This window comes from Cervus canadensis, chromosome 24 (assembly GCF_019320065.1).
Source record: "Cervus canadensis isolate Bull #8, Minnesota chromosome 24, ASM1932006v1, whole genome shotgun sequence".
In the NCBI taxonomy this organism is placed as follows: Eukaryota; Metazoa; Chordata; class Mammalia; order Artiodactyla; family Cervidae; genus Cervus; species Cervus canadensis.
This window is the reverse complement of record NC_057409.1, coordinates 16,300,666-16,327,484: the sequence shown is the minus strand read 5'-3', so window position 1 is coordinate 16,327,484 and position 26,819 is coordinate 16,300,666. Positions and strand designations below refer to the sequence as shown.

At 43.3% G+C, this 26,819-nt stretch overlaps 1 protein-coding gene across 2 annotated transcripts in view; it reads left to right on the top strand.

Annotated features, from left to right (window-relative positions):
* Positions 1-26,819, top strand: part of ARMC9 (armadillo repeat containing 9) — a 172,458-nt gene that overhangs the window by 55,552 nt on the left and 90,087 nt on the right. For both annotated transcript variants that reach the window (XM_043444550.1, XM_043444551.1), the window contains exons 13-17: positions 3,616-3,706; positions 5,674-5,797; positions 9,185-9,324; positions 10,446-10,522; positions 14,219-14,293. In XM_043444550.1, the coding sequence (XP_043300485.1) occupies positions 3,616-3,706; positions 5,674-5,797; positions 9,185-9,324; positions 10,446-10,522; positions 14,219-14,293 (507 nt within the window). The remainder of the gene's footprint in view (positions 1-3,615; positions 3,707-5,673; positions 5,798-9,184; positions 9,325-10,445; positions 10,523-14,218; positions 14,294-26,819) is intronic.

Below are 26,819 nucleotides of genomic sequence, written 5' to 3'. Positions count from 1 at the left end.
CTTGTCACACGTGATTTGTTGTGTACACAGGCGGCAACACTGAAGGGTTTTGCGTTTCTTCTTTGTACATTATCTTATTGCTCCCATGAAAGAGTTGTGTTAAGTATGAAAAATAGTTTCTCAAATTCTAGAGTTATTTTCTTTAAACTTTTTTGTTGTTGTTGTTGGTATTTGTAATGACATTGAATCTAGTTGAATTAGGCATGAAGCAGCTGAATAATAAACTCTCCTTACTTATAAACTCAAATTCAGTTGTATTGAATTGAATCAGAATTCAATACTGATTGTTTCTGAATTATGATATTTCATCGAATCTAAGATGCAGTTCCCCCTGCCCCATGCTAGCACCTATAAAAATAGTCGATGGCCTGTTACAGCTTAATTGGCAGTGCAGTTTTCTTTCTTGGTTGTGCATAAAAAAATACGTCCTCTAATAAAAAGTGTCTTAGGTTTTATGATACATGATATTTGTCAAAATGCTGTAATCTTTATAGCCACAGAAGATGTCATATCTTCCTCAGGTCATTTTTTTTATTGGTATGGCTTATTTATTTGTTTATTTTTTAATAAGAAATGAGCTGGAGTTATCTTAAGATGTCAGAGAATCTGCAGAATTCTGCCATGTCACCATGACACCAAAATAAGTTGGGATATAAGTATTTATCTCACAGTTTGTTTATCCGTTCATCTATTGACAGACCCTTGAGTTGCCTCTCCCTTTTGGCTGTTGTGAATAATGCTGCACTGAACACGGGTGTGCACATCCTCAGCCCCATCTTAATCAGTTCCTTGTTTTTCTTTATAAGTAGCCTCATTTGCATATGTCCCCGGAATAATACAGTGTTTATTTGGGGTTTGCTGAGTATCGAGCTCAAACCTTACTCTGCAAGGAATGGGTACTATTTCCAGGTTAGATGAAGGCACCTAGGGGAAGGTGATGTGAACAAAATCGCTGGATTATACTCAGACACAGCTCCCCTGGGCTCTTACTGGTTTGTCTGGGGACACTGGTAGTCAGAGTCAGGAGAGAGTCTGGGGAAGCATAGGGCATCTGGCAGGGCTGAAATGTAGCCCAGGTGCTGGTTATCCAGCAGCAGTATGCATGGCCAAGGGGAATGGTGAGGCACTCTAATTTGGGTTTTAAGTTGGCCTGGTCTGCTCATAGTTCTCAGGAGTTGATCACACTTCTGTGGGGTCAACAGACTTTCCACAGCTGATTCATGCAGCAGGGTGTGGAAGGGGAGTTGAAATTTCACCAGCATGTGGGAAGGGGTGTCCAAGTACACATGAGTCTGGGCTCACCAGCCCAGGTATGTTGCACTCTGCTTGAAAATGTGTTACATGGTGAGCTACTGTGGAACCCTAGCCGTATTTACTATAACTGCATAGTCTGTGCCCTAGCAAAAACACACCTAAGTATAATCCCAGCAGAAGTGTGCCATATGTTTAGCTGCAAGAGGTATAAGAATGTTCATAGCAGCAGTATTTATAAGAACCAGAACACTGGCTATAACCAAATGTCCATCAGGAGTAGAATGGATAAGTCATCTTTGATATATTTTTAAGATGAGATATATTGAGCCATTGGGCCATTGGGCTTCCCTGGTGGCTCAGATGTTGAAGAATCTGCCTGCAATGCAGGAGACCTGGGTTCGATTCCTGGGTGGGGAAGATTCCCTGGAGAAGGGAATAGATAGAGGAGCCTGGCAGGCTACAGTCCATGAGGTCACGAAGAGTCATGTCTGACTCTTCAAATGTCTGACTGAGCAAATAGCACTTTCTTTCCTTTCAAACATTGAGCCATGGGAAGGAGCACATAGCACACAACATGAATGAGTCTCACAAACATGATATTGAATAAAAAAGTCAAATATAAAAGAATAAATACAGCATGGCTTTTTTTATTAAAAAATTTAAAACAGAACTAACCCACGATATAAGAAGCCAGGAGAGATGTTGCCCTTGGTTTAGATAGGGACCCTTGGAGGGCATCTGGGGCTTGGATAATCTGTTTCTTTTTTGTTGTTGTTGTTCTGTTTCTTGATGTGACAGTCTTGATGTGACATGTCCACTTTGTGAAAACCTATCAAGCTGTATACTCATGATCTGGGCAATATTCTGGTGGATGTTATATTTCAGAAAATTTTTACCTAAACAAAGATGGCCAAATGGCAATAAGCATCTTGGGGGTGACAGGCTTCAGTATGCCACTCTTTTGAGTCAGTCATTCAGTCTGCACTGGTGGCCCTCCACCTCTGGGGCAAAGCTGCCTTCCAGAAATCTCTCTCCACCAAACATATATTGATTCCTTTTACCCCTTTCCTGAACTGGGTCTCTGTTTCCAACATTGTATAATTGTCTTTTTGGTGGAGCACAGCCTTTAGTTAATAGCTTCTAGAGAAAGGATAGATTGGGGGAGTATATTTTTCGAGGCTATATATGTCTGAAAATACCTTTATTCTTTGTGTAGAACTCTAGGTTGTAAATAATCATCCTTCAGAATTTTGAAGATATTGCTACACTGTCTTTTAGGTTTCAATGTTGCTCTTGAAGAGTCCAAAGCCTTTCTAATTACTGACCCTTTGTATGTGAGCTGTTTTGTTTTTTTTTTTTTCCTTTCTAGAAGCATGTTGAGTCTTTTCTTTTTCACTAGTTCATTAATGAATTTCCCATTGATGTCTTTCATGATGTGTATTTGATTCATTTTTTTGGAGTGCTTTTTGAGCCCTTTCAATCTGACAATCCCAGCTATAATTCTGGGAATTTTCTGGAGTTTTTTTGTTGATTTCTTCTCTTGTTTTCTCTGTTCGTAGGTAGGTAGGTAAGGGTTTGGTTGCCGGTGTCCTGGGAGCCAGGTAGGAGAGGAGGAGGGGTGGCTGTTGAGCGTTTATTCTGCTGCTTTGGTGTAGAAGCTCTGCTCACCTGCACCTGGTGTCCAGAGACCTTTTGTGGCCCTCAAAAGAGAGCGTCCCAGGTGTGTGGTGTGGGGTGCACAGGAGGACACGGAGCAGGAGCAGCATGTGAGACTGAGCTACTGATCCTATAGCTTTCATTCCTTCTTGATTTTCCTCCAATTCTGGTGACTTCTGAGAATTAAGTGATGTAAATCGGGTAATTCCTCACTGCCTGTTTGGCATTCTTGGGTCTGCTGAGTGTGTTATTATCCTGCATTCCTGACCCCAAAATTGTGTTGTCATGCTTTTTGGTGCTATCTTCTCTGTCCTGGGGAATATCTGTCTCCTTAAAAACTCCATTTACTGATGGTTTTATGGTGGTTTTGGAGGAGCAAAATTAGACATGTGTGCTGGGTCATTCATTCTACCTGGAAAAACATCAGCAACAATAATAGCAAACAGCATTGCCTCCTTGGAGTCAGTCACCATTGTAAATGCTTTGAACAATTAACTCTTCTACTTTGGAAGTCTGAACAACTTCCTTTTGCCAAGTCACAGAAAAGATCAGTTAGAAATCAAAACTGAATCACTTCTAATATATTCACGCAGAGGGAGACTACAGCAGACCCTCAGAGGAGACACAGGCTTCCCTCTCACTTGTGTTTACCTCCATTGTTTTTCCTTGTTTGATGTTTCCATGTTTCCCCCCCACCCCACACAGAGGAGTGTGCTTCAGCTGCTGCAATCCAAGAGTGAGGTGGTACGGCAGTACACGGCCCGGCTCATCAACGCTTTCGCATCCCTAGCAGAAGGTAAGATGTCAGCTTTCCTTGTCAACTGAAAAAAAAAAAAGTTGAGGATTATGTTTTATTTGGCCGATGAAATGGACAAGCCAGGACACGGCATGTCAGATAGCTCTGAGAGATTGCTCCGAAGAGAGGAGGGAGGAGGCGGGACACATAGGCCTTTTGGCAACAAAGACCAGGGTAGTTGAAACTTCAAAAGATGATTGTTAAAGCCAGACCTCTTCAGGAATTCTTTCCTGGTGGCTCAGCAGTAAAGAATTCGCCTGCCAATGCAGGACATGTGGGTTTGATCCCTGGGTCAGAAAGATCTCCTGGAGAAGAAAATGACAACCCATTCCAATATTCTTGCCTGGGAAATCCCATGGACAGAGAAGCCCGGAGGGCTACAATCCATGGGGTTGCAAAAAGTTGGACACAATTTAGAGACAAACATGTATGGGAAGATGCACGAGTCTAGGCTCACTGAAGTCATTCCTTTGATGTGCACCTCAGCTGTCTGGGGCCAGTGTCCTGCTTTTCTCCATGCTGAGCCCCCTCAGGGCTCACCATCCAGGGTGACTGTAGTGACTTGATGGCTCCTGCATCCCTTGTTTACTGATACGGCAGCAACATTTTCCTTTTTCATTGATATCTTCAAAGAGAAGAGCTAGGTCTTGCGGCTTTTTTTTTCCCTGGGAAAAGAGACATTCCCCCCAAGTTTCTTAAAAATGACATGCGTTTCCTCAATGTATTACTGTTTAATGCCTCTAAAGTCTTTTGTGAAAGTTAGCTGTTGTCCCATGGTTGTGGTTTATGTCAGAACAAATTTTCATGGTTTTGGAGTTAATTTTGTCAGCCTCTGGTTTTGTTTTATAAGCTTTCTGGTATCGTAACATAGTACTTTTTAGATTGCTCTCAAAATAGCAGGTAATGCATTCTCTGCCATTTTCTACTTAAGGCAAAATAAGGTGGTTGAAATAATTAAAGTGACTCCAATAAGCACTGTACCATTTCTTGTAAAAGACTAAGCCTCTTAAATCAAGAAGATATGAAAATTCCAAAACTAAAATGCCGCCATAACAGAATTCAAAGTGATTTTACAAAATGCCATTATCTTCCATAAATTCTCATTTGTTTGAGCTCTTTTTAATATGAATGAAGGGAGTTTTAGATTGTGACTATGTGATACTCCAAAAATTTTCTCATTTGTTTGTTCTTCCATCTGTTTAGCAAACATTTTATGATTAGCCAGAGTAATTGCCAGAGACCATTCATATAATATTGTTGAAATTTATGTCTGAAATTAATGTCATCTGTATCAAGATACAAGTTTATCACAGGCTAGTGACAATTCAAGGCTTATAATAGGGTCCCTGGTGTGGTTCCTAACTTCTCCAGGCCATGGGTGTGTCCAGAAAGTACTACTTGGCTGCCTCTAATGTTAAGACTAAAGGGCTCATAACACACAGATCCATCATCCCCTTGTGATCTGACTTTTGGGCTCAAGATCATGGGTAAATAAAAGACAGTGCTCCCCACAAGAACACAGTGATGAATCATGTTCAGATGACAGAAAAAGTGGTTTTCTATTCATTAGTTGATTGAATGAAACCAACTTGCAGATGAAATATGCTTTAGTAAGTTTTCTAAAACATAAAACCACCTGAATTCTTGTTGCTGCTATTGTTTAGTCGCTAAGTGGTGTCTGACTCTTTGCAACCCCACCAACTAGCCCGCCAGGCTTCCCTGTCCCTGGGATTTCCCAGGCAAGAATACTGGAGCGGGTTGCCATTTCCTTCTCCAGAGGATCTTTCCAACACAGGGATCAAACCCACATCTCCTGCATTGGCAGACAGATTCTTTACCACTGAGCCACCAAGGAATCCCAAACTCTACATGTGTTATATGCACAGTTTTCATAGAAAGTGGCTTCAGAGCAGAAACTTAACACAAGATGAATTCTCTTACTTGTTCATCTCTGGTCATATTACTAGGTCGCCGCTACCTCGCCCAGAGCACAAAGGTACTGCGGATGCTGGAGGAAAGGCTGAAGGAGGAAGACAAGGATGTCATCACCAGAGAGAATGTTCTCGGGGCCCTGCAGAAGTTCAGCCTCAGGTACTGACCGTGCAATAGGTCACAGTGGCTCCCATGAGATCACCTTGTGGGGTTCTTAGCCACTGTTTTGTGCTTATTTGTTCCTAGTGACAATCTAAGGGATGGGTGATATTTTTCAGTGAATACTTAGAAGAGATTGGGTGATTTTCCAACTAGAAAGCTTATCTTGAATCCCCTAAACCATCCTTTGTTGTTGTTGCTCAGTCATTCAGTCATGTCTGACTCTGTGACCCCATGGACTGCAGCACACCAGACTTCCCTTATCTTCACCATCTCCCAGAGTCTGCTCAAACTATGTCCATTGAGTTGGTGATGACATCCAACCATCTTATCCCCTGATGCCTACTTCTCCTCCTGCCCTCAATCTTTCCCAGCATCAGTGTCTTTTCCAATGAGTCAGCTCTTCACATCGAGTGTCCAAAGTATTGGAGCTTCAGCTTCAGCATCAGTCCTTCCAATGAATATTCAGGGTTGATTTCCTTTAGGATTGACTGATTGCATCTCCTTGCTGTCCAAGGGACTCTCAAGAGTATTCTCCACAGTTCGAAAGCATCAGTTCTTCAGCACTCAGCCCTTTATGGTCAACTCTCACATCGTGCTCCTACATGTTAAAGCACCATTGTATTCTCCCAATGAATGTTATCTCATGCTGACCAGATGCTAGATAATAGATTGTGTCTTAAGCCACATGCAAGATTTGGAAATAAACACAGGAATAAAACCCGATAGAGCCTCAGCCTGTTGAATGCTCAGAGTTCATTGTGGGAGACAGGCATATAAATCCACAAGCACGGTCAGTGGGGTCAGTTGCCCTTTGGAAGTCAGGGTGGAGCTTCCTGGTTACTTGTCCATTCATCTCAGCCAGCCACCCTGTGGTCTCAGCCTGGACCCCCTCATGACATGCAACTGCTCCACATTAGAAATTTAAAAATCAGACACCTCTTCTTGAAGCAGAACTGATGTCCTCCAAAAGCTTTTTTGTTTTGTTTTGTTTTAGTTGACAGCATTGTTAAGATGTACTTTGTTGTTGTTGCTTGGTCATGTCTGTCTCTTTGCAACCATGGACTGTAGCCCACCAGGCTCCTCTGTCCATGGGATTCTCCAGGCAAGAATACTGGAGTGGGTTGCCACGCCCTCCTCCCGGGAATCTTCCCGACCCAGGGATTGAATCCGAGTCTCCTGCATTGGCAGGCAGATTCTTTACCACTAAGCCACCTGGGAAGCCCAAGGTGTACTTTACATACCATGGAATTTACCCATTTTAAGTATACATGTCAATGATTTTTGGTATATTTACAGAGTGGTACAACTGTTACCACAGTCTAATTTTAGAACATTTCCATCATCACCAAAAGGAACTTCATGCCTGTTTGCAGTCACTTTTCATTTCTATTCCTCACCTGGGCAGCCACCACTCTGTTTTCTGTAGATTTACCTCTACTGGTGTGTTCTTTTATGACTGGCTTCTTTCACTTGGCATACTGCTTTGGAGGTTCATACAGAGATAGCATGTATCAGCACTTTATTCCTTTGTGTTGCCCAGTGATAGGCCATTACATGGATAGACCACATTTTGCCTACGTATTCATCACTTGATGATACCTTACTTGCTTCTACTTTTTGCCTATTATGTGTAGTGCTGCTATGAATATTTGCATACAAGTCTTTATTTTCTTTTCTCCTGGGTAGGTATCTAGGAGTGGAATTACTGGGTCCTATGCTAATTCGTCCAGCATCTATATTCCCTGATGACACCTGACTTTTTATTTGACAGTTAAGAATTTTATTACCTTGAGTCCCTAACTTTTTCTGTCAGTCCTCTTGTGAGCACATTTTCTTCCATCAGATGTGGTCAATATTTGACTGACTCTAATAACCTGGGCTTCCCAGGTGGCGCTAGTGATAAAGAACCTGCCTGCCAATAATGCAGGAGACATTAAGAGACACGGATTTGATCCCTGGGTCAGGAAGATCCCCTGGAGGAGGAAATGGCTGCCTACCCCAATATTCTTGCCTGGAGAATCCCATGGACAGTGGAGCCTGGTGAGCTACAGTTCACAGGGTTGTAGAGAGTCAGACATGATTTAGGCGACTTAGCACACACACTAATAACCTAACAACTGAAAAATTACATACTCTGAGTATATATATGTTCTGTAGGGGGAAAGCTATAGTTATGGCTGTAGATATGTAGACCTGGCAAAGTTCTCTTTGCTAGGTCCCTGCTAATGAAAGTTTATTTTTCTACCTGTATGAATTAAGAATTACAAATGATCTGCAGAGTTATTACTTCATTAGATCACAGGAACATAATTCTGTTTGTTTACGGAGATAATTTAGCTTAATGTTGACAGTATTTGAAAAATTTGAAGAAATTTAATAACTATAGTTATTGTAGTGCTTAGTCAGTTCTTAAGGCTGACATGATGATATCCACCATAACAGTGTGATAGTACATTGGTACTGTGAGATTTTACACTAGGACTTTGGGTGGAAAATAATTCCATATAAATTGTATTATCAGGTTATTAAACTACCCTTACTCTATAGAGATCTGAATCAAAATGGTATTAAGCTGGTTTTATGTTCTTTTTTGTATCTCTGTATTTTTACATAGCTCAGCGTGCCTGTGCTGGATTGTACAGACTAGATTTTAAGTAAAAATCTGCTTGTTGGTGAACTATTTCTGTGACTCTGTTTCCTGTGTTAAGTACACCAAAAGCTGTCAATAAATATTTTTGAAGTATTTGAGGTGAGGACTTCCCTGGTGGCTCAGACAGTAAAGCGTCTGCCTACAACTCATGAGACCCTGGATTCGATCCCTGGGTTGGGAAGATCCCCTGGAGAAGGAAATGGCAACCCACTCCAGTGTTCTTGCCTGGAGAATCCCATGGATGGAGGAGCCTGGTGGGCTACAGTCCATGGGGTTACGAAGAGTCAGACACGACTGAGCGACTTCACTCGCTTCACTTTGAGGTGATACTCTGCTAATTCTAAAAATTGAAATAGAAACTTTCAAAGTAGGAAGTCTCCTTGCTGCCTTATTTTTCTTTAACCGTTTAATGATACCCCTGAAAGGTAAAGAGTTTATTGTTGGGAATTCCTTGGAGATCCTGTGGTTAAGACTCTGTGCTTTCACTGCTGAGAGGGTATGTATTCAACCCCTGGTTAGGGAACGGAGATCCCACAAACCACGTGATGTGGTCAAAAGAAGAAGAAAAGGAATTTATTGCTGTAGTTTCAGTTGTATAGGCCTAAAAGTAAAACAGTCCTTCAAGTCCATAACCTCTATAAAGTTCCTTTTCTGATATGCATTCATACTACTGTGTTCTCTTACATGGAAGGTTTCTTACTGGCTTTAATCACCTGTCGGCTGTCTCATTCTAGGCGCCCACTGCAGACAGCGATGATTCAAGATGGCCTCATCATCTGGCTGATTGACATCTTGAAGGAGCCTGACTGCCTGTCTGACTACACGCTCGAGTACTCGGTGGCCCTGCTCATGAACCTCTGCCTCAGGAGCGCAGGTCTCACAGCCCTGCTCCCCTCCTCCGGCTCTGGGTTGCCTTTCATTTTTCCCTCTTGGAAAAACTCAAAACAGAGTGTAAAGCATGTCCAACTAGGTGTAAAGCTATTGAATCCCTAAAGCCAACATGCCACTCTGGCCTTAGAAAGAATAGTTTATGTTACTCAATTATATGCAATATATATGTTAAGAGGAAATTGAATTACATTATATTTTTCCCCCTCTTTTTTACATTATTCAAAGGTAGGAAATGAAGAATTATGACTTGTTTTATCTGAAGACAGAGAAGTATGTTCCCAGGATTCTATGGGATTAAGTTGTGACATTAATCTGACGTTACGGCACAGCAGTGACGTTTAACCCAGACTCCCTGCTCTTAATCACAGTCGCCTTTTCCATTCCATCTCCTAGAGATGGGAATTCCCATGTGACATCTCAGGTCATTTATGTCTTGATCAATAAAGGGAGTGATTTTTGCTCTCGGACAGATTCCACCCCACTTAAATGATCTGTTCCCTGAAATGGAAGAAGCCTCCTTCGAAGAGCTGCCCTGGGCAGTCCCAGTGTTGGGAGAAGGATACCTGGATAAATAGCACCTTCCCCCTCAGACACTGTGGAATCTGAACCTCCTGTGTGTTGTTGACTGACTAAAGGACTTCTTTCAGAGTTCTCTTTTGAAAAATAGCATATGCAAATTTCCTAGCTTGAATGCATTTATCAGGTTATAATCAGCTTTTCTTGATTATCACCAGTTTATCCTCAGTGATTGCGATGATGATGTTTGGAACCACTGCGACAGCTCTAGGTTTTTCTGTGATGGTGTGTGCACTTGGGAGGAGTGCGATTCCTGTAGTGAGCGGCTCTGTGCTCTGCCCAAATGCTAAGAACCACCGCTTCCTGGACACTGGGAGCATGTTGCCCTGTACTGAGCTACTTAACCTCTACATCGCCTTTTGAGGTGGACCCTAATGATTTCCAAGGGACCCCGGAGGGAGAAACAGGGCCTCACCCAAGATCACCCAGCTCATAAGCAGAGGAACCGAGATTCGTTTTTAAATCTGCCTGACTTGTGCCTCTGAGTTTAGACGTGACCTGTTCTGTTTTGCTGTTTTTCTCCTAAAGGGAAGAATATGTGTGCCAAGGTGGCGGGCCTGGTGCTGAAAGTCCTTTCAGATCTGCTCGGCCATGAAAACCACGAGGTACTCAGTCAGCGCCGCTGGCCCCGGGCTCATGGGAGGGCTGGCCCGGGGTACTTACCTCATCACCTTCCTCCAAATATCTGTATAAGCTGTGCCAGAGCTTTCTATCAAATTTTGGAACCCGGAGCAGGAGGTGGCTTCCGGTTTCCGGTGTGTGAGCACAGCCGCCATCACTGGCCTGTGCCGCTCCCTCTTGGGTGTTATTTTTTTCCTCCTCCTCCTCTCCCCACCTCTTCACCCCTCCCTTCCACGATGGCGCTCCTCTACTGGGTTTAATGTATGTCCCTGGACGTGTATATAGCCTGATAATGTATTTAATATTGTGGGCGTGATTAATTAGTATAAATAGCAGTGCCCTCTCCATTTCAGTCTTTTCTTACTCTTCTCCCGGCGTCTTTAGGTCCTTTCTCCGTTGCTCTCTGTCCGTTGAGAGCCTTCACTCTCGCGACCGCACAACAGCCCCCTGTTGGCAGCCCTTCCGTTTCACTCGTCCAGCCCCCAGGGGTGCCCCCCACTTTGCATCCTCGGGGGACATCTCCACCCTTGGCCCTTGAGGACCCAGGCCAGAGCGTCCCTGGGGTGTAGACACTGGTCACTGCTCACCCTGTATGTCAGGGTCCTGCCAGGTTGTCCTGCAGGGTGGCCGTCCTCGCTTCTACCCTCACCTGTGTCCTCCTCAGCCCCTCAGGGGAGGTTTTCTAGCGTGTAGGGTTCAAGCCCTTTTTAAATGGAACAGAGGTCTGGATGAGCTAACACACAGTGCAGTTCTTCTCTCACCTGCTTGCTACAAATGCCTTTGCAGAAACCACGGCATCACTTTGCACCTGAAGCCAAATCTCCGCAGAGCTCTGCCCTCCCTAGCTCAGGCACAGGGCTGTCTCCGCAGGGACACCGGTTCCCACTGGGTCAGAGAGAAGCCCTCGGTCTTCCCACATCTGTTCCCATTTCAGACAGCTCCCATCCTGGCCATTCCTTTCATATCTCATGTTCCCCCAGCACCCTGGCAGCTGAGTGACCTGGACTGCTTTAGCGAGTGGAGGCTTATTCATCTTTACAATGCCTGAAAGTGAAAATCGCTCAGTCGTGTTAGACTGTGTGACCCTATGGACTATGCAGTCCATGAATTCTCCAGGCCAGAATACTGGAGTAGGTAACCTTTCCCTTCTCCAGGGGATCTTCCCAATCCAGAAATCGAACCCAGGGCTCTTGCACTGCAGGCAGATTCTTTACCAGCTGAGCCACAAGGGAAGCCCAAGAATACTAGAGTGAGTAGCTTTTCCCTTCTCCAGCAGATCTTCCCCACCCAGGAAGTGAACCAGGGTCTCCTGCATTGCAAGCAGATTGTTTAACAACTGCGCTGTTAGGGAAACCCTTACAGTGCCTACCGTGCCTTTATATTTTAAAATCAGCGATCTCTTAGCTACTTCTAGACCAGAGTGAACTCTCTTCTCCATTTTATTCAACTCAGGCAGTTGAAACCAGTGGGAATTATATCTTGTCACCTAACAGTAAAGTTTGGTTCTAAGTATTGGAACTATGTCAGCTCTGAAAACTGAATAGACCAAAGGATTCAAGTCTTGTCATTAACTCTTGCCAAAGCATTTGCTTTGAAAATGAGCAGGAAATCCATATATATATATGGTTATTCATTTGCTCAGTGATGTCCAACTCTTTGTGACCTGCAAGCCAGGCTTCCCTGTCCTTCACCATTTCCCAGAGTTTACTCAAACTCATATCCATTAAGTCAGTGATGCTATCCAACAATCTCATCCTCTATCATCCCCTTCTCCTCCTGCCTTCAGTCTTTCCCAGCATTAGGGTCTTTTCCAATGAGTCAGCTCTTTGCCTCAAGTGGCCAAAATACTGGCATTCAGCCAATGAATGTTCAGGGTTAATAATAATAATAATAAATAAATATATATATATAAAATATATTGGAGCCTAGAAATGTATTTCCTACATAAACAAAATTCTCACACACGTGTCCTTATGAGATAGTCATGGTCTTGAAAAACAAAATCCAGAAGCCATAAAGAAAAAGATACCCATAGTTGAATATATGAACTTCAATCATATAATCATATGGGAAGAGATTTGCATCACATATGACAAAAGTTTTATATACTTTACGTGTGAAGAACTCCTATACATTGATAAGTAAGAGTCAAACAGAGAAAAATAGGAAAAAAAGATAAAGTATGTAAAAGAATAGTTTACAGAATAGTAAATCTTGATGATTTACTATAAACATGAAAAGATGTTCAGTTTCTGCTAGTCATCAGGGAAATGAAAATAAAGACAACTATACAATGCCCTCTCTTACCTGTTATATTAGCAGAAATGAAAAGTGATAATAAATCCAGTGCTAGAAAAGGGTGGTGGGAAATGAGTCCTCCCCCCCACCCATGGTATGGAGAGAGCATTGCATACAGTCCACTCCAAAGGGAGGGCTCATTTATCAAGTCCTGTCTGGCCTAATGGTAGGGTTACCTGTGTGAGTAAGACTTGGGTCCTGTCCTTGAAGAGCTCATAGGGGAGACATAAGTATAAATCTTAAAATACACTGAGTCCAGCACAGAAGTGGAGGGATGTACAGGAAGCAGGGCAGAGCTCTCTGGGCGCTCAGGAAAGGGTTACTTTTCAGAGAGACATATGTGGGAAGAGCATCCCCAGCAAGGTGAGTTGTTAGGACCAGCCCAGGGCATGCCCCAGTTGCTGTGTGTATCCGGTAGTCCGTTAAGTAGTGTGGAACCTATGCAGTGTGCATTTCAAGTAGCAGGAAGGGAGAAGCCGAGGAAGACTGTATGGAAGCCAAACCTCGAAGGGCCCTGTGTTCTCTAATCAGGAGTTAGAACTTCCCAGGGCATTTCTAGGGGGCTTCCGCAGTGCCTCAGCGGTAAAGAATCTGCCTCAATGCAGGAGATGTGGGTTCAATCCCTGGGTCGGGAAGATCCCCTGGAGGAGGGCATTTGCAGCCCACTCCAGTATCCTCACCTGGAGAATCCCATGGACAGAGGAGCCTGGTGGGTTTACAGTCCATGGGGTTGCAAAGAGTCGGACACGACTTGAAGCAACTGAGCACGCACGCAGGGAGTTTTATGGAAGGTTTCCGAGGTTGGGAGAGGGATTAATATGGCCCAAGTTTTAGACTCTCAGCAATGATTTGATGGTTGGATAAAAGGGTGAACGTAAAGGCGGAGAGATCCTTTTGGAGCAATGATTTGATGGTTGGATAAAAGGGTGAATGTAAAGGCGGAGAGATCCTTTTGGAGATTCGATGTAGCCCAGGTCATGGGCAATGACATCTGAACAAGGATTGTGTCAGTGCACGTGGACAGGAAGGGTTCCCATCAAAGATGACTTGTAGACTCAGCATTGGAGAGGAAGAAGAGAGGAATCAAGGATGCCTCCAGGGGTTCTAACCTGAGTGGTCAGGATGATATCAATTAAACAGTGAAAGGTAGCGGGAGTAAGCTGTGGGAGGGAATGGTGCGTGCTCTGCTTTGAACTCTCAGTCATAACCTTTGTCCTGCAACATGCCAGCGGAGATGTCTGTCATTTGGAGCTCAAGGGGCTGTGAAGATGGCAGTGGTCACTCTCCTCACCAGCCAGGCTGCTCTCCAGGGTGGTGTGTGATAGTTGAGTTGTATGATGTTTGAGAACTTGCACGTGACTGTTTGTTTTCTCCCCTTAAAGATACAGCCGTATGTGAATGGAGCTCTGTACAGCATCCTTTCCATTCCATCCATCCGTGAGGAAGCTAGAGCCATGGTAAGCATATGTGCTCGTGGGGTCAGTCACCATCTGTCAGCGCCACGTTCAGAGGCTGTTAGCACAAGGGCCTCCCAGTTGGGCCTCAGGGGAGGGCTACGAAGGGTTTCTAAACTCCCTGGAATTGTATCCCAAATACATATTTGCCGTTCTCTGGGAGCAGAGTTTGTGGTTTTTATCAGATTCTCAAGGGATCTCAGCTGACAGAATTAAGAACTACAGCATCAGAAGTTCCTTTGTTGTTATTCAGTTGTTAAGCCATGTCTGATTCTTTATGACCCCATGGGCTGCAGCATGCCAGACTTCCTGTCCTCCACTGTCTCCCAGAGTTTGCTCAAGTTCACGTCCATTGAGTCGGTGATGCTATCTAACCCACCTCATCCTCTGCTGCTCTCATCTCCTTGTGCTTTCAATCTTTCCCAGCATCAAGGTTTTTTCCAGTGAGTCGGCTCTTCACATCAGGTGGCCAAAGTATTGGCACTTCAGCTTTGGCCTCAGTCCTTCCAATGAATATTCAGGGTTGAAGTTCTAGCAGATTTATTTTTTGGAAAGTTGTAGACCTTTCTAAAAATTTTAGTGACATTTTAATTGGGGGCTTTGGGAATGCTGATGGATTTCATAGCAGGAGAAGCTTAGCAAGAAAATGATGGAATTGGACAAATCATCACTCAGATTCATGTACAGGTCTCCTGGAGAAATCGTGGCAGTGAGACCCGGGGCACTCGCACACTCCTGTAATCCACAGGCATCTGGTAGCAACCAAGTGGGACAGAGGCGCTGATGAAGATGATCCAACTGGCTGGTTGGAAAAGAGTGAATTGAGTATTTAATGTGTTTACATTAGTGCTTGCATTGGAAACATAAAACAAACCTCAGGTGATTAGCATCTTCTTTTGTGATGACAGATGTTTCTAGATCTAATCAAAACCCACTGGAGTTTTGTCCTTTTTTCTTATGACGCGTGAAACCAGGTTAATTGTGTGCATGTTAAATGCTTAGGATGAAGGGGTTAAATATGTTTCCACTGTCAGAACACAGGCTAAATTCAGTTTGAGATCAATGAAGCATGCTCTTCCACTTGGCTTTGCTTACTTAGAAGAATTGCTAAATCTTCTAATGGGTCAGCTACAATTACATCAGCAATTATGCCAGAAACAAAAACTTACTTAAAGTCTATTCTGTGTGGTCACAGTAAACAATGAAACTGAATTACCTACCGCTTTTAAAGAAAAAAAAAAAAAATCTGCTATTTCAATACAGACCAAGGGAAAATAAACTTTTTGTTAAATTCCGCATTATGGTCATTCAGGTGAATGAGAGAGATTGTCAGCCAAGGCAGAAGACAAGGAAGAAAGCACGTAGGTTGAAGAAAAGGAGAGAATGGAGGTGACATGGAGTCCGAAAGCACGAAGGCCAGACATCCAGGGCCCAGGGGTTGAGAAAGTATGGAGGTGGGGGCTGGTGGAGAAAGGAGACCAAGTGGGGCAAAGAGACTCACTCTTGTGGGACACAGAGGGGCAGCCCTTGGAGATCATCCAGGCCAGAGAGAAAAGAGGTGGAGAAAGGGACAGCCTCAGAGCCCTGTATCCAGGGAGGTCAATATCCAGAGGTGTCACATGCCTGTCACTGGAGCCCCAGGAGGAGAGGGGAGAGGTAATGAGCAGAAAAAGGGCTGAATAGACAATGATGAAAAAGCATAACCATAGTAATACAGCATCTGGGGATGGGAAGCCCCCAAATGTTTGGAAATTAAATAGCACAATTGTATTAGTTTTCTATTACTTCGTAAAAAACTATCCCAAAGTTTAACGTTTTTTGAAAAATTAATGCCTCACAGTTTCTAGAGGACAGAAGTTGGGGAGCACATTAGCTGCGTGGTACTGGCCAAGAGTCTGTCCTTCGATTCAGCTCAGGCAGCCGAGGGCAGAGGATCTGCTTTTAAGCCCATTGTCGCATTGACTATTGTCCCAGGACCTCCTTTCCGAGCCAGTGGCCTCTCCACAGGGCTTGTCTCTACACGGCAGCTGGCTTACCCCCTGAGGGATCCTAGAGAGACAGAGAGTGCGCCAGACAGCAGCCACAGTCTCCTTGGGACGTATGGAGAGAGTAGCATGGAGACATCCACACTGCCATGTGTGAGATAGACAGCCACGGGGAATTTGCTGCATGACTTAGGGAACTCAAATCAGGGCTCTGTGACAACCTGGAGAAGCGGGGTGGGGAGGGAGGTGGGAGGGACGTTCAAGAGTGAGGGGACGTAGCTCTACCTATAGCTGATTCATGTTGATGTTTGGCAGAAACCAACACAATGTTGTGGAGCAGCTATCCTTCAATTAAAAATAAATAAATTTAATTATATATATATATAAGAAGTGGTTACATTGACCTGTGGCCCTAATGGTCCGGGAGCAAGCAATGAGAATGAAGACAGAACACGAAATCTGGTGCAATGGGTCAGGGGACCTGAAACCTCTATTGGACTGAGATGCAGAGTTCACTCTGAGTCCAGCTTTTGTTCCTAATTGCAGACTTTCTTTGATCTTATCTTTCTCAAAACACTATACTGACATAGTCTAGATATTCTTGTTTTTACCCCTGGATGTTCCCTTCTGGCCTGGTCTCAGGAGCAATCAGCAAGTGTTTAGGCAGCATTCAGGCCTGACTCCAACTCGATGTTCCATGGTCCATGCTTTCATGATCCTAGCTATACTCCCTTCTAGGTCTGGCCTTGGGGTTTGTAACAAGGATATTATTCTAAGAAAAACATAAACAATAATCATTAACTGATAATCCCTCAGTTTCTTAATATATGCTGTTTTCCGAGATTCTGCTTCTGTGGAATTTCTCAAAGCTGTGAAAGTACATTGTTAGGAATTCCCACTACTTCTCCCCGTTTTTGTTTTTGTAGGAGTAGATACGCCAACCAAGCAACTTCTTTCTTCATCAATTCTCAGATAGTTTCTCTCATGCATTTAAGGACTAGACACAAGATAGTCAAAAATAGACATCCTGATATTATGGTACCAAGCAATCCTCCTCCTAAAGTTTTAATCCACATCATGGGGTTAAGTTTATGTAAGCTTTCCTAAATTTCTTAAAATAAATCAGTTTCTGGGAGTAGTTGTAAGTGAGCATTCTGTATATTAGTAATAGAAGCCTGTAATTGGGAAATATCTAAGGAGATCACAAACGTGTACTCTCAAATGTTTAGATAATTGATCCCAAGTATATGCACTTTGATGCTACTTATGAGGTGTGACACAAAATGAAGAGATACTCCAGTCACACTTAAGATGAATTTGAAATTTTGCACTTCATCCCCTAGTAGAAGAACTGCATTTTCTAAATCAGTCAATCACTCATTAATCTCTTGGTCTATGTGGGTTTGACTTCTCCAGGCAGGATTTGCATTTTGGTGCCGTACTTACCAGTGTGGTTGTTTGTATAGTTTGATGCGGTGCCATCCCGGCTACTGCCTTGGTTGTGGCTATAGCAATAATTCCCATAATAGCTGCTACAAGTGGCCCAATAAACCTCTTGGAACACTGAAGTACTTTGTTTATAACCTTTAAAAGAGCATGTGTTTCAGGGGAGCCTTCCCAAGGTCTGGTTTGATTTACTGGAAGCCATATTCCCAATCTCCTTCTTAGTATAACAAATGAGTGATGAGAATTATAAAGAATTTAAGCAGGTATATAATTTGCAGTGCTGGCAAGAAAGTGCTTGTACACTTTCACTGATAGAAATTGTTCAAGAGCACATAAAGATCTCTCACACAAGCATGAACATAAAATGTCCAGTTTGTACTGGTGTTAAATGTCAGTGAATAATTAGTTTTATTGGAATAATGTCCATCCCAAATTTGGAATTTTTTAAGACTTAAGGCCAATTTCCAAATCCCTTCTTGCCCTCTTCCTTGATCTAATTGTGGGAAGGGGGGTGACATGCCACTACCATGTCATATAATTGGATGATCTGAATGAGTGGGAATATTGGTATGGTTAAAGACTTTACACACCTGCCAATGCAGCCTTTTGTGAGGATTGCAGGACTGATTTTGATGAGAGCAATTAGAGACTGCATACCCTGTAGGGGACCAGTCCCATACAATTCCATAGGAACCATTAATCAAAATTACTCCCTCAGTCCCTCAGCAGTTATTCCACTGAATATGATCTTGTTTTTCAGTCCACAGCTCACGATGTTCGCCTAAAGGTCTGTCCGATTTGGTGTCATTATTGGGTTCTGAGTCGTTACAAGCAAAACTCAGACCAGAGAGAAGATGTAGCTGAACCTTAGGATAGTTATGATTTAAAGAATTAGTGGACAGCCTGGCTTGCATAGATAATTTAAGACATCCTATAACCAGTCCTACACACATGGCCAGGATTCATACCCATAAGTAACACTGAAGGGAGTCCTTTTTTCTTGTTTAAAAAGAGGAAGACATGTATCTTCAGGTCCTGGTATCCAGGAAGAATCATTAACATAAGCGGGGATCATAGAATCCCCCCAATCAACGGGTTTTAGTAGTGGGTGGTTAGGTATGTTTGCCCAATAAGTATAATTTTTAGATTCAGCTGTTGCTAGGGGGTATACTCACTGTGGTGGTGATAAGAGCAAACATGGCAACAGCCAGACTGTTAGGAGTGACAACTTTCCCTTCATCTTCTAAGATCTCCTCTGATTTCTGTGTTAACCTTTTAATTTGTCCCCAAGTGGGGATCTTGTTCTGATGCGTTGACAGGAGGGGAATCGTTATATTTGTCTGTCTCAGATTCAAGCCTTCAAAACTCATTACTGGGGCTCTACATCTCATGCGAAGCGCCTCTCCCGTGGGATATAATATGGTTTCAGATGACACGAGGGAATCCAAAGGGGTGTTTCTGAATCACCTGGCGAAACTCCCAAGGCTTCTTTTGGAGATGTGGTTATTGCAACCGTCTGGCATGTAGGACAAGTCTGCACAATCTGTTTAGCTTAAGCCGAAGTGATATGAGACTTGGTTTTTAAACATTTTGAATTACAATGTATCAGATCATGAAAGGCTGATGACTCTGTAAAGGCTGGAAATAAAATGGCATCAGCTTGAGCATTTCTTTCTGTTAAGGGCCCTGGTAAATTAGTATGAGCCTGAATATGAGTAATGTAGAATGGAAGTTGTCGGTGTCTAATCACTTGTTGTAAATTTGTAAAAAGTGTATATAATGTGGATGGGATAGTATCCTTAATAGTTGCTGTTTCTATATGTTTAGTGATATGTGCAGAATATTGAGAATCAGGTAAGATATTAATTGCTTGGGGAATATTTTGTAATGCATGTGTAATAGCCAGAATTTCTGCTTGTGGTATGGAATATCCAGGTGTTTCAATAACTAGCATAAACGTGCTTGTATATCCTGCTTTTCCTCAGGTAGTGCCATCTGTAAAAATGAAAGAAGCAGAGGGAATGGGGTTGACACTAGTAATTTTAGGCAAAATCCATCTTGTTTGTTTTAAAAACTGCAAGATAGGTAAATCAGGATAGTGGTTGTTGATCTGTCCAATATAATCAGCTAAAGCTAGTTGCCAAGATAGTGAATTTTGAAGAGACTGTTTTAATTCTTTGGAGATTAGTGTAGTGCAAATAAGGCAGGGATCATGTCCAGTAAGTTGTTGAACACGCTCTTTTCCTTTTAGAATTATAGTGAAGTCGCTCAGTCGTGTCCAACTCTTTGCGACCCCATGGACTGTAGCCTACCAGGATCCTCAGTCCGTGGGATTTTCCAGGCAAAAATACTGGAGTGGATTTCCTTAGAATTATAGTGGTTATCATATCTAAATAAGGGGTAATAGATTTTGTTTGTGAATTAGGTAAGAATATCCATTCAACTATTAAAGGAGTTTGCATAATCAACCCAGTAGGGGCATAAGGGGTAGGGAAGACGAACAACTGGAGAGGCTAAAGGATCTGCTGCTGCTGCTGAGTCACTTCAGTCATGTCCAACTCTGTGCGACCCCATAGACAGCAGCCCACCAGGCTCCCCCATCCCTGGGATTCTCCAGGCGGGAACACTGAAGTGGGTTGCCATTTCCTTTTCCAGTGCGTGAAAGTGAAAGTGAAGTCGCTCAGTCGTGTCTGACTCTTCAAGTGACCTCGTGGACTGCAGCCCACCAGGCTCCTCCATCCTTGGGATTTTCCAATCAAGAGTACTGGAGTGGGGTGCCATTGCCTTCTCACTCAAAAGGGTCTATTCTGTCTATTTGGCAGTTCTGTACTGCTTGTTCGATAATTGCTAGTTCTTTCTCAGCCTCAGGAGTTAGCTGTCAGGAGCTATTAAGTTCTGGATTTCCTCTTAATAGAGAGAATAAATGGGATAAAGGATAAGTTGAAATCCCTAACTTAGGTCAAATCCAGTTAATATCTCCTAGTAATTTTTGTAAATCATATAGAGTTTTAATTGAGTCTCTGCTTATTTGCACCTTTTGTGGTTTGATTGTAGTATGGGTAACTGTATTTCCTAAGCACTGAGAAGGTTCAGTGTATTCTAGTTTATCAGGAGCCAAATACAAGCCAGCACATTCCAAGCATTCCTTTAGTTTTAAAAACAATTCCTATAGGCTATCAATATCAGGTAAGGCACATAATATATCCATATAATGAATGACATATGCATAAGGGAATCATTGTTGCACGGGGTGCAAAATTTTGACAAATACTGGGACTGTTAATTAATTAATTTAATTAATTGAGGTAATACAGTCCATTGAAATCTTTTATGTGGCTCCTTTAAATTAATGGAATGAACTGAAAAGGTGACTCTTTACACTCATCAGAGTGTAAAGGAATAGTGAAAAAACAATCTTTAAGGTCAATAACAAACAAATGCCAATTTCTTGGAATCATATTAGGATTAGGTAGGCCAGGCTGTAAAGCACCCATTGGAACAATAATAGCATTAACAGCTCTCAGATCAGTAAGCATTCTCCATTTACCAGATTTCTTTTGTATAATGAACACCAGAGAATTCCAAGTGCTAAAGGACTCAATAATATGTCCTTTGCTAAATTGTTCATTAACTAATTCATGTAAAGCCTCCAATTTTTCTTGTTTTAGAGGCCATGGCTCTGTCCACACAGGTGGATCAGTTTTCTAGTTAAGAGGTGTGGGTGTGGGTGGAGGAAAATTAATACGAGCAGTGGCCACTAATGAAAAGGGGGCGGTTTGAAATCTTGAGTAGTCAAAGAATAAATTCTTCCTTGTTCAATTTTGCCCAGTCCCATTCATGGTGTATTACCTTGATTGAACACAATTTGGCAATTGGCCTCAATCTATTGATTTGGAGGAATATGTATCTCAGCATGCCATTGTTCCCAGAGATCGCGACCCCATAGATTGACAGGTATATCTGCCATATAAGTTTGGATAGTGCCTGGTTGTTTATCAGGCGCTGAACAAGACAATACCATAGTGCTTTGCTTTAGTCCTTGTGCCTGTCCTAGACCTACAATAGATATTGGAGCAGGCCTAGTTGGCCATGCTTTAGGCCAATACATAGAGCTGATGATAGAAACCTCGGCTCCAGCATCTATTGAACCTTCAACGTTTTTTGCCACGTATATTGATTTGACAAGTGGGTCTGGATTCCAAGATCTTTTCAGTGAGAAAAATACCAGCCTTGCCTGTGCTTCCAAATCCGCCAGAGCCCTGCTTTTTGTCTGAATATCTATACCCACACAGTGAAGTGAAAGTCGCTTAGTCATGTCTGACTCTTTGCAACCCCATGGACTATACAGTCCATGGAATTCTCCAGGCCAGAATACTGGAGTGGGTAGCCTTTCCCTTCTCCAGGAGATCTTCCCAATCCAGGGATCGGACCCAGGTCTCCCACATTGCAGGCGGATTCTTTACCAGCTGAGCCACAAGGGAAGCCCAAGAATACTTCCTGCCTTGCAGGCAGATTCTTTACCAACTGAGCTATGAGGGAAGCTGAGCAGTTCTATCCCGTTTAGAAACCTTCCAGGGAAGAGTGGTAGAAGCCATAACCTTCAATTCTCCTTCGTAATAACTGTCTGTAACTCCAGTGTATGAATTTGAACTCCCCGGGAAGTCAGCCCCAATCTTCCTAACAATAATCCAGTTGTCCCCTGTGGAAGTGGAGGACCTGGGGAGGAGGCAGAGGAAAAAAATCCCTCATCATTTTCCTCAGGAGCTGAGGAAACAGGTTTCGAAGGTGGCTTACCCATTTCCCTATGCTTTACATATTCTGGTTTTTCAAAAGAGTCATCATCACTTTCATCAAAAGAATCAGAAATCTGCAAAGGTTCCAGTATTGACTTAATTAATGCCCACGTATTCCAAATAGAAACAGGGAGCAGAGTTCCTTTTTCATGATCTTTTTTTAAACTCGGCTCCAACCTTTACCCAAACTTTCAAATCTAAGGTCTCTCTTGACAGGAGCCAGCAGCAATATTTATCCACTGCTTGCAACAGTTCTAATAATCGCCCTTCACTAATAGAAGCTCCTCCCACTTTTAAGAGCTGTCTTAATAAACAAATATACGGGCGATGGTGTTCTGCACTCTGAACATTTCCCATTTTAACCCTGATTAAATGCCTGAAGGACTTACCAGCGGGAATTTTCAGAGGCCTCTTAACCGTCCCAGGTTCTGCATCGCTGTAGTTTTACTTTTACTCATAGCGGTCATTCCCTCCCGCCCCATGTTGGGCGCCATTTGTTGCCCTAATGGTCCCGGGTGCAAGCGACAAGAATGAAGACAGAACACAAAATCTGGTGCAATGGGTCAGGTGACCTGCAGCCACTATTGGACTGAGGTGCAGAGTCCACTCTGAGTCCAGCTTTTATTCCTAATTGCAGACTACTAGACTTTCTTTGATCTTATCTTTCTCAAGACACTACACTGACATAGTCTAGATCTTGTTTTTACCCCAAAGACTTCCCTGGTGGCTCAGACGGTAAAGTGTCTGTCTACAATGCGGGAGACCCAGGTTCAATCCTTGGGTCGGGAAGATCTCCTGGAGAAGGAAATGGCAACCCACTCCAGTATTCTTGCCTGGAAAATCCCATGGACAGAGGACTGGTAGGCTACAGTCCATGGGGTCGCAAAGAGTTGGACATGACTGAATGACTTCACGTTCACGTTCATCCCCTTCTGGGCTAGTCTCGGGAACAACCAGCAAGTGCTTAGGTGGCATTCATGCCTGACGCCAACCTGGTGTTCCAAGGTCCATGCTCTCATGATCCCGGCCATACTCCCTTCTGGGTCTGGCCTTGGGGTCTGTCACAAGGCGATTATTCTAAGAAAAACATGAACAATAGTCATTAACATAGTTTCTTAATATATGCTGTTTTCCCAGATACTATTTCTGTGGAATTTCTCAAGACTGTGAAAGTACATTATTAGGAATTCCCACTACATTGACCAGCCCAGGAACAGTGTTGGGGGGACACTCAGGAGTATGAATTCTAGCAGGTGGGGTCATCTTGGAGCCTGGCTGCCACTCACTTCTAAGTCACCTCTAGATCAGAGAAGTCACAGGGAAATTAGGGCTATTAAGCTTTTAATATCATCATCATAGTGAAGTTGCTCAGTCGTGTCGACTCTTTGTGACCCCATGGACTGTAGCCTACCAAGCTCCTCCATCCATGGGATTTTCCATGCAAGAGTACTGAAGTGGGTTGCCATTTCCTTCTCCAGGGGATCTTCCCGACCCAGGGATCAAACCCACGTCTCCCACATTGCAGACAAGACACGTTACCATCTGAGCCACCAAGGAAGCATCTTTTGACATGTATTACAAATATTTCCCTAACTTTTCATTTGTCTTTTAGTTATGGGATTTTGGTCATATGGCAGCTTTATCTATAGTTAAATCTATTAATATTGTCCTTTATAGTTTCTGACATAAGTTTCTACACACCCTGTGAATTTTTAACTTTAAAAAGAAAATGTAGGGAACTTCCCTGGTGGTCCAGTGGCTAAGACTCCCACGCTCCCAGTGCAGAGGTCCAGGGTTCAATCCCTGAACAGGGAACTGAATCTGACCTGCTAATAGATCCTGCATACCTCAGTACAGAGCCAGCTCGGCCAAATAAATAATAAAAAGAAAGACAGAAAGCTTAGACCGATTAGGTAAAGGTGTAAGTAGCATAAGCTTCCCTCTGGCATTTTAACCAGGATCCAAGTCCTAAGCAAACGGAAAACTCTTTTGGACACATCCTCTAAGCAGTTGCCCATTTACTTAGAAGAGAGGCCTCTAAGGGAGGTTATAGCTTCAACACAGTTTTTCTAAAACCCCACGATCTCCCCTCATTTCACTTATCGTTGAGTTTTTAGGTTGATAAAGAGTATTACATCCTTTTTGCATGTAACAGTAATAAAGGACACCAGACGGTGGGGAGAATGTCATCCGTAATCTACCCACCTTAGCATCTGCTCACACACAAAGCCTGGAGGAGGTGGCAGGGCTGATGTTCAGATCAGGCCAGTATTTGCAATGCGTGTCAGCACAGTCGTTCTGGAAGGAAGTTTGGAAGTATATGTGAAAAATTACGAAAACTTCCATGTTTTGGATTCATTCATTTTCCTCTATCAGTGCAGAGAAGAGTTCTGCACATGAAGTTGCTCATTCCAGGATTTTTGTAATAGTGAAAAAACAGAATGTAAATGTCTGGTAATGCCTGCTCATGAAATTATGGTTCTTTTGCTCACAGTATTAGTAGCTACTGAAGATGATAATTAGAAAAAGCAGTATGAGACAGTATGGAAACTTTTTATTGTGTAATGGGGAATAAAAGAAGAATATGACATTATTATTACAATAACTCTGTTTTTGCAACTGTGTAAAACATTTGTGTGCTTGTGGGAAATGACAAAGAATACATAAAAATTATATTAGTACCAAATGCTACTATGGTGGTCTTAATGCCAAAAAAAAAAAAAGAGAGAGAGAAAGATATATGTGTGCCCTGAGGCCTATTTGAAATTTAAGATCCCTTCAAGGTCTGGGGCTGGAGAGCAGATGGGATCAAGAGGGCCGCCCTAATGCCAACTCCAAGGCCTTCTTGTGTCCAGGAAATTGTTGGCGTCAGACCTCCTCCGTGGGATCTAAACCTCAGCCAGACATGGCACCCTGGGCTGGAGCAGACCAGATGCTCGGTCAGTTGTGAAGGCTCCCAGGGTCTCCGGGAGAGCCCAGGGAGCTGGGCTTAGAAGCCACGGAGCCTGGAGGAATGCCCACCCACCCCCTCGGGGCTGCTCCAGAGATAGCTCTCTGTGCCTTGCACCCCGCCCCCAGGCCATGCTCGTAGCCATGCCGGAAACTCAGCCCTGCTGTCCCCGGAGGCCGGATGCCACCCCAGCCAACTGTCCCAAAGATGTGTGTCCCCGTGTGCCTGATTCTTCACATGGCCCACTGCTGAATCAGTCTCACACGAGCGCATCTGTTTGTTGGCAGGACCGAGAGGTCATCTGCCTGCGTGCCCCTCGCTCAGGGGAGCCTGGGGATGCTCAGAGTCTGGCTGCCACCCTGGGAAATGAACACATTGTAGGAAAGCCATGTCAAGTGTTCATCAGCTCCAACTGCAGCAATTGTCCCTTACGGTTGGTGGGCCTGCTTGCTGTATTCCGTGGCCTCCATGATGTGTGGGCCTTTCAAAATTCAAAATGGACAGGATAAATTGATACAGCATTTTTACTTACGTATATCTTCTAAATATTTATTTGTTTGTGCCAGGTCTTAGTTGCAGACACGGGATCTTTAGTTGCAGCATGTGAGATCTAGTTCTCCAGCCAGGGATTGAACCTGGGCCCCTACTTTGGAAGCAGAGTCCCGAACACTGGACCCCCAGGGAAGTCCTTATACAGCTTTTCAGAAAGCAATTTAGCAATATGTATAACGGTCCTAAAAAATATTAACATTCTTTGCCCAGGAATTCTACTTCTGGAGCTCCATACAAGAACACGAACAAAGGTTCATGTATCAAAATATTCATCACTGCATTCCTGATCATAGTGGAAAGTAGGAAACATCTAAATGCCGGGCATGGTTAAGGGGGGTCTGGTTAAGTCAGCACAGAGGCAGAGGGTGAATCGGGAGCTGATGAGCCCGGGGCTGTGTTTGAATCTTGCCTCTGCAACTTCCCAGTACCTTATGGTGTATCGTTGGGCTTATGACTTATTCTCTCAGTGGCAAAGTGGGTATTGTTTTAGTACCAAATTCATAAGACCATTATGAGAATTAAAAGAGCTGACACAGGTAAAATATTTAGAACAGTGCCTGGCACATAGCAAATATAGGAAAAATGTTAGCTATTATTATTATTAAAATTGTGTTTATAAAGATTTTATTGACACATTCAAATGGTCATAGGGTTTAGTTGAAAAACAACAGTCTTATATTATCAATATGATGTCAGTTATGTAAACAGTGCCCATAAAGGGAGGGCATATCTCAAAATGTCCAGTTTTTTTTATGTCTGAGTATAGGGGCTTGTGGATAATTTTAATTCTTTTCCTTTGTTTG